The 14,358-nt window shown below is 46.0% G+C and overlaps 1 protein-coding gene across 1 annotated transcript in view; it reads left to right on the top strand.

The window, feature by feature from the left end:
• Positions 1 to 13,214, top strand: part of FN3K (fructosamine 3 kinase) — a 16,767-nt gene extending 3,553 nt beyond the window's left edge. Inside the window, exons 3-6 of the mRNA XM_006886117.1 lie at positions 4,701 to 4,792; positions 5,051 to 5,133; positions 11,282 to 11,404; positions 12,876 to 13,214. Coding sequence (XP_006886179.1) covers positions 4,701 to 4,792; positions 5,051 to 5,133; positions 11,282 to 11,404; positions 12,876 to 13,214 — 637 coding nt within the window. The remainder of the gene's footprint in view (positions 1 to 4,700; positions 4,793 to 5,050; positions 5,134 to 11,281; positions 11,405 to 12,875) is intronic.
• The last annotated feature ends 1,144 nt before the right edge of the window (positions 13,215 to 14,358 follow it).

Raw genomic sequence — 14,358 nt, 5'->3', positions numbered from 1 at the left:
TTCTGACAACAGCCTCTTGGTTCAAGTATAAGTTTCGCATTAGCACGATCAAGTGTTCTGGGATTCCCATTCTTCTCAGAGTCAGCCACAGTTTGTTATGGTCCACACAGTCAAACGCCTTTGCATAATCAATGAAGCACAGATAGACATTCCTCTGGTACTCCCTGATTTCAGCCAAGATCCATCTAACATTAGCTACAATATTCCCTATACCATGACCCCTTCTAAACCCAGCCTGGCCTTCTGGCAGTTCTCTGCTGATGTGCTGTTCCAGTCGTTTTTGGATAATCTTCAGCAGAATCTTGTTTGCATGTGAAATCAACAATATTGTTCTATAGTTTCCACACTCTGTTGGGTCACCTTTCGTTGGAATGGGAACAAATATAGATCTCTTCCAGTCAGTTGGCCAAGTGGTTGTTCTCCAGATTTCATGACACAATTTCGTGAGCACGTCCAGGGCAGCATCTGTTAGCTGAAATATGTCAATTGGTGTATCATCTATTCCTGGGGGCTTATTTTTTGCTATTTCCTTCAAAGCAGAGTGAACTTCTTCCTCATCACCATAGGCTCTTGCTCATATGTTGTTTAATTAAATTCTTCTGTGTTCCTTTTGATACAATGACTCAGTGTATTCTTTCCATCTTCTTTTGATACCTCCTGGATCATTTAATACTCTGCCTAAAGCGTCCTTGATTATAGCAACTCGAGGTTTGAATTTGTTCTTCAGTTCCTTGAGCTTAAGAATTGCTGAGCGAGTTCGACCCTTTTGGTTTTCTGACTCCAGCTCCTTGCACATTTCATTGTAATATTTTACTTTGTCATCCCGCGCTGCCTTTTGGAATCTTCTGTTAATCTCTTTAGTATCTTGAATTCTTCCTTGTGCCTCTCTGCGCTCCAGTGCAATAATCAGAGTTTCTTCTGACATCCATTTTGGTCTTTTCTTCCTCTTTTGTCTTTGTAATGAACATTTGCACTCTTCTTGGATGATACCTCCCACAACTCATGTGGTCTTCGCTCATTCGTGTTCAAGGCCTCAAACCTATTCTTGAGATGGTTCTGAAATTCAGGTGGGATAGACTCAAAGTTATATTTTGGTTCCTATGGATTTGGTTTCATTTTCCTCAGCTTCAGCTTGAACTTGCATATGAGTAGTTGGTGGTCTGTTCCACAGTCAGCTCCCGGCCTAGTTCTCACAGCGGATAATGAGCTTCTCCAGCAGTTCCTTCTACAGATGTAATCGATCTGATTCTTATGCATAGCATCAGGTGAGATCCATGTGTATAACCTGTGTTTATATCTCTTAAAAATGTGTTTGTGATGAATAAGTCATTGATTGTGCAAAATTCAATCATTCTACCTCCAGCTCCATTTCTGCCTCCGAGTCCATGTTTTTCACTGCTGATTCTTTTTTTTTAAATTTTATTATTTTTTTGTGTGAGTGTACCATCAAATCAGATCTGACTGGTACAGGAGGAGATTGTCCCTCCTTCCTCGGCAGAGCATCTGGTGGATTCAAACCATGTGCCTCTGGGATTGTAGTTGCAGCTCCTTGCCACTAGGCCACCAGAGCTCCCCTCGACTACTGATTCTTCTTTTCTATTCCCAACTTTTACTTTTCAGTCACCCATTATTATCAGTGCATCTTGATTGTATGTTCGATCGATCTCCGACTGTAAAAGTTGGTAGAAATCTTCTATTTCCTCTTCCTTGGCTCTGGTTGTTGGTGCATATATCTGAATGATAGTGGTATTCACTGGACTTCCTTGTATGCATATGGATATTATCCTGTCACTCACAATATTGTACTTCAAGACGGATCTAGAAATGGCTTTTCTAACTATGAAAGCAACCCCATTTTTCCTCACCTTTTTATCTCCGGACTAGTATATCATTGATCATCCGATTCAAAATGCCCCATGCCGGTCCATCTCATCTCACCAATGCCTAGTATGTCAATATTTATGCGTCCCATTTCCCTATTAACAATATCTAATTTTCCTACATTCATGGTTCTCACATTCCATGTTCCAGTCACTAGTGTCTGCTTACAACTGTTCCTCTTCTTTTGCATTTCCATATTCAGTTGCCCTTTTTGTCATTCTGTGTGTGTTCTGTTGTACATAAGGTTTTCAGAGGCCTGCTACTTTGGAAGTGGATGGCCAGTCCTTCTTCCTAGTGCATCTTAATCTGAATGTTCAGATTTAGAGAAGTATCCAACATATAAACATTTTACAGAAAAAGTGAAAATATATCCCTCTTTGTGGAATTAACCATTAGTTTTGGTGTTGTCCTTGCCCTTGGCACAAGTGTCCTGACCTATTTATTTCTTTGCTCCACCATCCATCAAGATACCCCTCCACTTCTACCCACTCCCTTCAACATCTATCTCCCATTGTCTAACCCTTGATCTGATAGCTTATATCTAAAGCTTCCTTGGTTTCTGTGATTCCAGATTCATCAGCTGCTAACACATATGGGTAAATGTAGGCATATGTACGCACACACCCATGCACACAGGTATTCATAGGTATATGCATATGTGGACAGAGATACACGCAGGCATATGCACACACATGGACACATGGGTATATATGTGGACACATGAGCCTACACATGCACACAGGGGCATGTATACACAGGCACATGGGTACATATGTTCACTTCTGCATAGGTACACACATTTGCACCTGGATACATATAAGCACATGTGTGCACAAGCGTGTGTGCTGGCATGTATACACACACTGGCACATGGTGCATATGTGTGGACAGGCATAGGTAAACACACACTTGTAGGCACTTGTATGTATATGTGTGTGCAGATATTTGAGTGTGTGTGCATATATGGGTGAGAGGTGAAGACATAGGAAAAGGTAGAGGAGAGAGTGAAGATGAGCGTGCACGAGGGTCAAGGCCAGGCCTGTGTCCTCCGTGGGGACCACCATTACTGCTGTTATCATGCCGTGTGGGTTTGTTTTGGTTTCCAGGAGGCTGCATAATGAGCATATTGAATCCATCATTGGCTCCACACTCGGCTCGCTGCTTCCTCTAGACAGGCCTGCTAAGTATGTGGAGTCCTACTGAAATGTGCTTTCTAACATGTGGGAACCATAGCTTCTCTATAGTCTGGGCCCCATGACTCCATGCGTAGGATGGGGCCACACTCAGCTGGGTCCGTGGACACTGGGCTGAGCTTTTCCTCTCTGTCCCACGCGCTGTTTTTGTCACAAAAGTTCGTACCTTAGTTTTCACTCTTTGCTTATTCTTCCCTTGACTCTGACCACCATCCCTGATCCTGCCGACCACTCTCCCTGGCTCTGCTGAAGACCATCAGCCTCCTCCTGCTTAATGATTTTAGTTATGTTTTCTTTTGGTGGAGTTGTAACCTAGAGTTCATCTTTAAAAAACAGAGAGTAGTGTTAGATTTTATCTTTGGGACCCCAGACACTGGCATAAGGCGAGTAAAGGAGGAACCAACCAACCATTCACCGACTCACTGAGTGAAATCTTTCAGTCACACACTCACTGGAACCATTCCCACACTCACTGAGTGAGACTCCTCACACATTCACTGGGACCACTCCCATGCTTAGTGAGACCACTCACACGCTCACTAGGTGAAGGGACACCTCCAGGCTCTCTCCTAGCGTTGTTGCTTGTGGTCAGCCTGGCTCACGGCCACCACGTATAGTAAGATCAGACCTGCAGAGTTTTCAACCACAGGGACAATCCTAGGCTTTCCTGGCTGGTCCTGGCACAGTGTGAATTGCATTGCCCACCAGTTGGACTGGAGTCACCCCTCACGGGATGCAAGCATTTCACTCCTATACCTCACCCTTCACTTTCTCTTCCATCTGTATGCTGAGCAATCATCCAAGAAGTTGGAGTTTAACAGAACTTGGTTCCATGATTGGAAGAAGACTCTAACAATTTGTGGTAAGACGGTGACAGTTTGCTGAAAGCAAGGGTGACTTAATGCAATTCAATCTGGATGTAACCTTAACATCAAGGAAACAAAACCTCTTCACAACTGTACTCACAGGCAACATCGTAAAATGGAGAGAAAATGAAAGATATTGAGCATGGCATCTTAGGTGGACCCACCATCAATCCCCATGAAAGTAGCATTCTAGAAACCAAATAGCACATGGCATTTGGCATATGCGCTGCAGACGACCTCTTCAACGTGTGAGCAAGCAAATGGACCACTTTGGGGACTGCACTGCACCTGAGCCTCCCATGTTAAAGCTGGACGGTGAGTGCGGACGACTGGCAGCCTTTGTCAGGTGGTGCTCACCAAGAAAGCCGCCTCTTCCTTGCAGAGCCAGCAGAACAGCTCTGTCTTAGAAGCACAGCCAAAGTAGCTTGTTTAAGATGCAGGGCTTCCCCTCACGTGCTTTAGGTGTGTGTTCTCTGATGGACATCCTGCTTGGTAAAGTGGAGGGTCAGTGAAAGCAGATGGCCCTGGGGGAATGGATTAACACAGCACTGTGGCAAGGCCCAGGAGCAGCCGCGATTGTGCGGGTGGTACAGGACGGGGCAGGGATTTGTGCTGTTGTGCCCAGGGTCACTCAGAGTTGGAAGTGATCTGATGGCACCTAACAGCAATAACTTTTTTAAAGAGGCCTTGGAACAATTCTCTAAAAGGAACTTTAAACAATTGTTACTATTAACCTGGCTGCGTTTTTTTCTCTCCTCAGTCAAGCAGCAAAGCTTGGGGAACAGATGGCGGATTTGCATCTGTACAATCAGCAGCTTGGGGAGAAGCTGAAGAAGGAAGAAGGCACAGTGGGTATGGTCAAGTGGCACCCAGCCTTAGTGTCCCTGCCACAGAAGTCACTGAGCCATTGATGGCCCGAGAACTGGATTCTTAGAGGAGGATCTTTCTGAGGCTGATAAGCTAGGATGAGCTCAGAGAATTAATGCATGGCCCCTTATGCCCAACCCTGCCATTTTAGCAAGTGCTACCCTTGTCCCTACTGCCACTTCTGTAGCCTGGCACTGGACAAAAAGGCCGTGCAGCTCTCAGACCAGGGATATCTGCCCGCAGGTCGGAGGGCTGGTGGTGCCGAGTTCCAGCACGTGACCAAGTTTGGCTTCCACACAGTCACCTGCTGCGGCTTCATACCACAGGTATGGGAGGCCCGGCTGGGATGTTGCTACTGGGCTGGACATGCACTCCTTCAATGTGGCCAAATGGCAGTCGCCCAGAACAAGCAGGTTGCTTGCTTTCTGAAAGCCTGGAGTGTGCTGTGATGTCTGAGCTGGGAGCCTGGGGAGTAGGGGGTCCAGGCGCACTGGCTTCAGTGCAGGAAGGAGTGTGATGAGGGGGTGCCAGCAGAGGGGAGCCCGGAGAATGGGAGACTGCAGGAGCCCTGCATGGCTTTGAGGGGGGTGGGGTTCTCTGATAGCCAAACCAGGTCTAGGAAGGTCATCAGGCCTGGATGCCTGGTTCTGCCTCACTCTGGGCAACCTGCCAGCCATCAGGAGGAGCAGGTGCGGGGTTTTGTGGAGAAGTGGGGCTGTGTAGAGGTTACCTTTTCTGGATGGCTAGGTGCGTGCAGGCACCACCAGTGGAGACCTCACTAGTGAAGTGTGTGTGAGAGGATGCCCTGTGGTCTCCTGGGGCTACTCTGTCTTTAAATGCTGAGGCAACTTTACTGCAGGTTAGTGTAGAGAGCTCTAGGGTTCTGCTGCTATCCCAAGGGTGGTACGTCCTGGCAGTTTGCACCCACCAGTAGCTCCGAGGGAGAAAGATGGGTCTCTCCTGTGTGGTTCACAGGCTTGGAAACCACAGGAGGAAGGAGCAGCTCTTGGTTCAGAAACACAGCAGAGACTCTCTTTTGGTTGGTTGGTTTGTTAGTTTGTTTCCCTTGTTATGTACCATCAAATTGGATCCAACTGGCTTAGAAGGACACTGCCCCTCCTTCTCCAGTGGAGCATCTGGTGGAACTGCAGAGACTTTTACATATAGGCTAGCTTGCATTTTCTGGGCCCTAGGTAAATGGAATGGCATAGCACGTACTGTTCATCTACTCAGCATGGCTGACCGGCCAGAAGTCCAATCCCTTGTGTGGCAAGCCTCTGCCTGTGACCTCTCACCTGGCCAGGGATGCCTGGGGCCGGCCTTTGCTTTGGCACAATAGCTGCTTTGAACACTCGTGCCCAAGCCTTGGTGTCAATGCTTTCATTTCTCTTGGGTAAACCTCAAGGAAGGGTGACGGCACAAGATGGTGAGGGTCTATTTAATTTTTTTCTTAGAATTTTTTTATTTTAATGAAAGTTTACAGAGACTTTGAATTTCCATTCATTTATTGTTGCATACTTTCCTCCATGCCCACCCCTCCCCCAGTTCGCTTTTCTCTTTGAAAAGTTAAAAAAATTATTTCATTGTTATACAATCCCCCATCCTCCCCAGTCAAATCCACTATGCAGCTTTCATTCTGGACTCTTGTCATGACAATAATAGCTAATCATATATTCTCCTAAACAGTTCTCTCCCTCATCTGTTTCAATTATATTATTTATCCCCTCTTTTCTTACTTTTCCCTCAACTCCGATGTCAGTTCCGCTTTACAACAGTGGCACTATGCAGTATTTGTCCTTTTGTGATGGAGATATTTCACTCAGCATAATGTCCTCCAGGGTCACCAATTTTGTAAAATATTTCATAAATTCCTTGTTTTTTAATGCTGCATAGTATTCCATTGTGTGAATATACCAAAGCTTCTCTATTCATTTGTTGATGGGCACTTGGGTTGTTTCCAACTCTTTACTATTATAAACAAAGCCTCAATATACATGGGTGTGCAGTTCTGGTTTCTTTAGGGTATATTCCCAGTAGGGGAATTGCTGGGTCAAATGGTATTTCTATTTCCAACTTTTTGAGAAAGTGCTATACTGCCTTCCATAGTGGTTGTACCATTTTACACTTCCACCAACAGTGAATAAGGATCCCAGTTTCTCCACAACCTTACCAGCATTTGTTGTTTGCTGTTCTGTTAAATTTTGTTACTGGGGTGAGATGATATCTCATAATTGTTTTGATTTGCATCTCTCTCAGAGCTAGGGATTTTGAACACTTCTTCACGTGCTTGTTAGCCATCTGAATATCTTCTTTGGTGAAGTATCTGTTAATATACTGTGCCCATTTTTCAATTGGGTTGTTTACCTTTATCTTGTTGTGGTGCTTGAGTATTTTATAAATTCTAAGTTTAAATCTCTTTTCAGACATGTCATTGTCAAATATTTTTCCCCAGTCTGTGGCTTCCCTTTTTTACCCTGTTGGAGAAGTTTGTGGATATGCATAGAGATTTTATTCTTAGAAGGTTCTATTCTCTATTTTATCCTCTCCTGGTTGTAGGTTTATCAGGATGCTTGGAAGACTGTTTATGTTATGGATTAGGGCTTCTAGAGTTCTTCCAAGCTTTTTTCTCATGAAGTTTATAGTCCTTGGTTTTAGTCCTAGGTCCATGATCCACTTTGAGTTGGTTTTTGTGTTTGGAGTGAGGTGTAGATCTTGCTTTTTTTTACAGATATTTTCCCAGTTTGCTAATACTAGTTGTTAAAAAGGCTGTAGTTTCCCTTCTTAATTGATTTAATCTCCTTGTCAAAAATCGTTGACCATATGTAGATGGGCTTATTTCCGGATTCTCAATTCTATTACATTGATCTATGTGTCTGTCATTGTACCAGTACCATGCTGTTTAAACACCATGGCAGTGTAGTAGGATTTGAAATCAGGGAGTGAGATGCCTTCTACCTTGTTTCTCTTTTTAAAGAGTGCTTTGCTTACTCAAGGGCTCTTTCAATTCCAAATTAAATTGGAGATTGCTTTTTCCATCTCATTGAAGAATGGAATTGGTATTTGTATTGTAATTGAGTTGAACGTGTAAATTGCCTTTGGTAGAATTGTCATTTTCACAATATTGAGTCTTCCTATTGATGAGCAAGATATATTCTTCCATTTGCCAGGTCTTTTTTGTTTCTTCTGTCTTTGTTAGATTTACTCTCAAGTATTTAATCTTGTGATTAGCTATTGTGAAGTGTAGCATTGTATTCTCTGTCACTGTAAAGAAATCCAATTGATTTTTGTATGTTGATCTTGTATCCTGCCTCTATGGTGAATTGGCCAACGATGTCTAGTAGTTTTCTTGCTGAGTCTTTAGGGTTTTTTAAGTATACTATCATATCATCTTCATATAGAGACAATTTTACTTTCTCTTTGCCAATGTGAATACTTCTTATTTCCTTCTCTTATTGCTATCGCTAAAACTTCCAATACAATATTGAATAGTCTATTTCATTTTTTAAGTAGCTGCCACAGCCTTGCAAGGCAGCTGCACTGGCCTCCACCCACTCCCACCAGCTGTGTGAGGGCTGGTTCCCACAACAGCAGGTTTTCATTTCAGCCGTGCTGATGGACGTCCTTGTGCAGAGATTGCTCACTTCAGCTCCCTTGTGACTAGTAATGTAAGACAGCTTTCCCATGGCTTATTTTGCTATTTCTCTTTGGTGACGTGTTCAATTCAGTTGCTGTTTGGAGCATGGGCAGTTTGTTTTCTTGTTACTGAGTTTGGAAAGTGATTTATAGAAACATGCAGGTCTTTTATTAGCTTATAATTTGCAAGTGTTTTCTTGTATGCAGTTTTTGTGTTTTCTCCTCTTTTTATGGGCTTAATTTATGGATATTTATTTTATGAGTTCTGTTTTGGCATTGCATCAAAGATACCTTAGCCTAGCTCAAGGCCACAATGATTTTCTCCCATTTACTTCCAGAGATCTCACTTTGGTTTATGACTAATTTATATATATATTTCAGACTAAGTTAATCTTTAAGGCATGGCTTCAGGGCCCATTTACACCTGTGGTTTCCAATTGTCCCTATAGCAACAGGTGAAAGGCCCTCCTTTCCCCATGGAACTGCCTATGGTGAGAAGCAGTTGTCCAGTTCTCCTGTGGGGCAGGTTCCTGGACTCAGTCCAGTGATCTTCTCGTTTCCTTTACGGCACTATCACACCTTCTCAACTATGCATCACGTGTAGAAATCAGGATGTGAACCCTCTAACCTTATTATCTGCCTTGAATGTCTTTTCACTTTTTAAGAGTCCATTCAGCTCTGAACATGTTCCAAAGGAGTTTAGTTGAAAAAACGAAGCCCACATCATCTTTGGACACCACACTCTTCCTCCTCTGCCTCCATGTCCCTTTCCACAGGTGAGAAAGCAGTGGTGGTGGACAGGCCAGTCCTGCTGTAACCCCACCACCGGAGTGGACACTGGCCATGGCCTTTGCAAACAGGCCAGGGCAGAAAGGCTCAATCTTTACAGTGGCTATTTTAATGAGGGCATTAACCCCGTTCCCTGTATCAATGACCCCACCATCATGCAGGATGAAAGGGCAGATGGTGGCCGTGGTGTGAGGGTGCTGGACTGTCCTGAGCAGGGCCAGTCTCTGAATGAAGCCGGGTCTAATCCAGACATGGCCTTAGTTTCTTTGGAAGAACCCAGCGTCTTTGCAGCAGTAGTGGGAAGGGCATTCAGAGCTGTTTTAGCTATTCTAAACCCTTTACTGTGTGAAATTTAGAATTAGTATTTTAGTTTCTGAAGGGAAAAAGCCTGCTGGGATTGTTTGGAAGGGAATGAAATCAGTAGTTCAATTTGGGAAGAATGGAACAGACAAGAATATTGAGACTTTTCCTCTGTGAATATGGAATCGCTCTCCTTTTATCATCATCATCATCATCATCATCTTTTGAGTCAGCACCAACTTACAGCTCACCCTCCAGCGAGCTTCAGAGGCTGCACAAGGTGAGGGAGGAGATTGCCTGTCTTCTGTGTAACTGCTGGTGGTTTTGAACTGTTGGAGAAGCACTGACTTTGGAGTAGCAGCAAAGGGGAGCATCATCCCACGTGAGCTGTAGGTGTTTCTTAGATTTCTTTACAGGGTGATGAATTTCCCTTCTAGTTCTCATTTCCTAAGAGTTTTTGTTGGGACTGAATATTGGATATTGTCATATGCTTTTTCTTCTATTGAGATGAGCATATGTTTTTTTCCTTTCAGTTTGTTGACATGGTGAATTATATCTGATTGTTTTTTATTAAACCAACTGTGGTTGGTCATGTAGAAATACTGTCTTCATGTCCTTTTAGATCTTTTTTTCCTGTTTGCTGACATTTTGTTTGAATCTTCTGAGCATTTGTACTTGGAGCCTATTTGCCTGTATCTGTCTTTTTTGGTAAGTCTTTGGGTTTGACTAAGAATCATGCTGACCTCACAGAACAAGCAGGGATGTATGCTCTCTTCATGGAAGAACTTGTATGAAGCTGGAGTTTTAATTTTTTCTTTGGATGTTTGTTGTAATTTACCAGGGAATTATAAAGTGGTCATCTGGGTCTGGGGGTTCTTTGTGGGAGGGCTTTTAGCATACTCAATTTCTTTATTAGTTACAGGGATGTTCATGCCGTTTCTTTTTGGCTGAGCCTTGGTAACTTGTGCTTTTCAAGCAATCTGTCAATCTGATTTCCATTGTTGAATGTATCAGCACAAGTATGTTCCCGTCTTTCCTTACCATCCTCTTAATACGTGCTGCCTGTAGTGACGGCAGTGAACGTCCTCTCCTGGTATTGGTGATGCGTCTTCCTGTTGGATTCCTGAGCAGTTTGGCTAGGAGTTATCAGTTTTACTCCCCTTTTCAAAAACCCAGCTTTCTTCCTCCCCCCATTGCTTTTTATCTTTCATTGGTTTCTAATGAGCTATTGAGTCTTTCTTCTCCTTTCCACCCCCCCCCCTTTGGGTCTTGTCTTTAATATTGAAAGTGCACTTACCATGGACTTTCTCTTGCTGCAACATGACTAGGTTATATAGGTTAAGTCTGTTGTCTTGCTATTTGTTTCTTATTGATCTTTTTTTATCTTTGGGAGCTCAGGTGGCCTATTGGTAAGGAGCTATGCTGCCAGCCCACAGGTAGGTGGTTTGAATCCACCAGCTGCTACAAAGGAGAAGATGGGCAGTCTCCTCCAGTGTGATTTCGAGCGTCTGAAGGGTCAGCTGTGAGTCGGCTTCAACTCAACGGCTAATGACCTTTATCTTTGTTGCCTCTTTCTGACCTGCCGTCCCCTAGACTTTGTGGGTATTTCTGTAGATCTTTCCTTTGTGACTATTGGCTGGACGCACTCACTACGTTCTCACAGTCACCCTGTAGGGTGTAGACAGTTCATGTGTCTGCCAGGTGCTTGTCCTGGCTGTCAGTGGGAGTGTATCTCTTTTCTTTGCTTCCCAGGTAAATGAGTGGCTGGATGACTGGCCGACCTTCTTCAGCCGGCACCGGCTCCAAGCGCAGCTAGACCTCATTGAGAAGGACTATGCTGACCGAGAGGCACGGGAGCTCTGGTCGCGGCTGCAGGTGGGGCTGCCTTCCTGGGAGAAGGGGTGGGATTCTCACCAGCCCACCACATTCGTGTGGAGCCCTCTGGGCGACTGCAGCCACCAGAGCAGGGCAGAGTGGGCTTGAGGCAGAGCTGGCAATGCCAGGGGCATGCTTGGGCTCCAAGTATTGGCCTGATGGGGATGGAGGGGTGTGAAGGACTGCTGATGTACCTCTTACCTGTAAGCCATCAGGTGATCCATTCTCTTTCCTTATATAACATTAAGAAACAAACAAGTAGGGGAGCTCTGGTGGCCTAGTGGCAAGAAGCTGCAACTACAATCCCAGAGGTGCACAGTTCGAATCCACCAGATGCTTTGCCAGGGAAGGAGGGACAATCTCCTCCTGTACCAGTCAGATCTGATTTGACGGTACACGCACACAAAAATAAAATAAAATAAAAAAAAAAAAAAGAAACAAACAAGTGAAAACCAGATGCCATCAAGTTGAGGCCAATGCACAGAACCCCACGTGTGTTGAGAGCTGCGACCTGCAGGGCCCTCAAGCCACGGCTTTCTTGTGAGGTGCCTCTGGGTGACTTAAACCCCTAACTTTTCAGTTTCTTTATGTAAAATAAAAACCCAAACAAAACACCAAACTCACAACTGCTGAGTCTTTTGTGACTCATGACAGCCCTTCATTGGCTTTTGAGGCTGTGGATTTTACTGGGAGGAGACTATCCATTTTCCCTTTGAGGATTTGAACCACTGACGTTTCGGTTAGTGTACCAACAGGTAATACTGTGCCAACAAGCCTCCTGTATGTGAACTGGATGTAAGCCAGTGACAGCTCCAGGTCCTGAAAGGTAGCCGTCATTACAGCCTGTTACAAGCATTTGCCCTGCCTCCCCATTCCTGCTCCTCTGCCATGTCTCCACTGTTCCCCATGCTATGGACAGCGAGTGCCCTGGAGTGATTAATGTCATTGTCCTCTGAGCACAGAGGGATTTTGTGTAATTGATTAGTGGAGTGGGCAGTGAAATGACAGAGCAGAAGAGGCAGTGCTAGGTACCACGTTTGTCCGTGCACTCCAGGCCAACCAGATCCAGCCTTCTTGCTTCTCTGGGCAATGTCTTCAGAACCTGGTTTCTCTTGCCATGTTGCACTTTGCCTGCTGCCCTCCAGCTGGTCCGATTCATGAAGACCTTCTATTTGGGCTCTGGGGCTGTAAGTAGTCATGTGAGGACACTGCCCGTTTTTCTCCTTTGAAGCAGCTGGTGGCTTCGAACCGCTGACCTTTCCGCTAGTACAAGTAGTCACTACCCTGCCAAGGTTTCTTACATTAACCATGGCCGCATCGTAGAGTGAACCAGAATTAATATCCAATACTAAGTGAGAAGTTCACACCCCTCTAGAGGAGGTCCTGACTCAGGGAACTTTGTTCCTGGTTGTGTGGACTGTGACCTTGGCCTGAGGCCCACGATAATTCCTTGCGCATGATGGTATCCTAGGTAAAGATCCCGGAGTTGTTCTGTGGCTTGCAGATCGTCCCTGCCCTGCTCCATGGGGACCTGTGGTCGGGAAACGTGGCTGAGGACGAGACAGGACCTGTCATTTATGACCCGGCCTCCTTCTATGGACACTCTGAGTTTGAACTGGCCATTGCCTTGATGTTCGGGGGGTTCCCCAGAGCCTTCTTCACTGCCTACCATCGCAAGATCCCAAAGGCCCCTGGTTTCGACAGGCGGATGCAGCTGTATCAGCTGTTCAACTATCTCAACCACTGGAACCACTTTGGACGGGAGTACCGCAGCCCGTCCCTGAGCACCATGAGAATGTTGCTCAAATAGCCACCTGCTGGCCTCCATGCCCAGCCAAGGGCGTCCTGTCCTCTTTGCTTGCAGATGATGAATAAACACTGGACACTGGTGTCCCAGCAACACCTTCACTCTCCACAGGGGCAGGGGCCAGCACTGACAGGTTGCCAAAGCTCTGGCTTGAGTCTGGGTGCTTTGGAATCTGAGTGAAGAAGTGAACACTGGGGTTTGGTCAGGCAGACCTGGGCTGTTTGCACAGACTGGACTCTGCTCCTGTTTTTGGCTCACAGAATGAGAGGGCTGACTGAGGAGTCCTGAACAGTTTGAGTCCCCCCTGGGGACTCACTTGGGAGGAAGAGACACTTCTGTGGGCTCCAGGCATTTGGGATCTGCCATGGCCTGCTCTGCTTGCTCTCCATCCTCAGCTGGTTTCCTGGCGTGAGGAAGGCAGAGTGGGGTCCTGGCCCGTCATTGGGGCACAATAGGTTCACGTGGGCACCTCTGAAGCCTGGTGTACCATTCTTGTTACCCTGTCCCCGTCCCACCTCGTAAAAGCAAAGCTACTTCTGGCACGAAGGCCTTTCTGGAGAGTGTGGGGGCATGATGGTGGGCATTTCCAAGGCCCGACAAGGAAAACTGTTAGACTTCCAGGAAAGAGGATTCTTGAAACAGGTTCCTAGGAAAAGGGCCCGGTCAGCAAACCACGTCTTGGTTTCCTTGGTCACGCTGAGGTGAATCTGCTGGGGCAAGGAGGGCACCAAGAGAGGCTGACAGCCAAGAAGAGAGCACTGCCTAAGCATCCCTCCAAGGGGTGCACATGCTGACCATCCCCAGACTACCTTGCTTACAGCGCACACTGCCCAGAGGCCTGACCCTAATCACAGGCTTTGTCCCCGCCCACAGGCTCCCATATCTCCCCAAGGCCTAGACACCCCCCCACCTCTGCCGCTGTCCGGTCCCCATGCCTAAACTCCATCCCCAGGTTCTGGTCTCTCCCTCAGGCTCTGACCCCGCCCATAATAAGGAGGAAGCCTACGAAATAGACAGCACAGGCTGCCTGAGACCCCGCCCACAGAAAACTCCCCGCCCAGAAGACCCCGCCCACCGAACGCCCGCCCGCCCATAGGCCCCTCCCACCGAGCGCACACCCAGCTTAGACCCCGCCCACAAAACAGGC

Source organism: Elephantulus edwardii, unplaced genomic scaffold (genome assembly GCF_000299155.1).
Source record: "Elephantulus edwardii isolate Elephantulus edwardi_28Jun2011 unplaced genomic scaffold, EleEdw1.0 scaffold00048, whole genome shotgun sequence".
NCBI lineage: Eukaryota > Metazoa > Chordata > Mammalia > Macroscelidea > Macroscelididae > Elephantulus > Elephantulus edwardii.
This window is presented reverse-complemented; position numbering and strand designations above follow the sequence as displayed.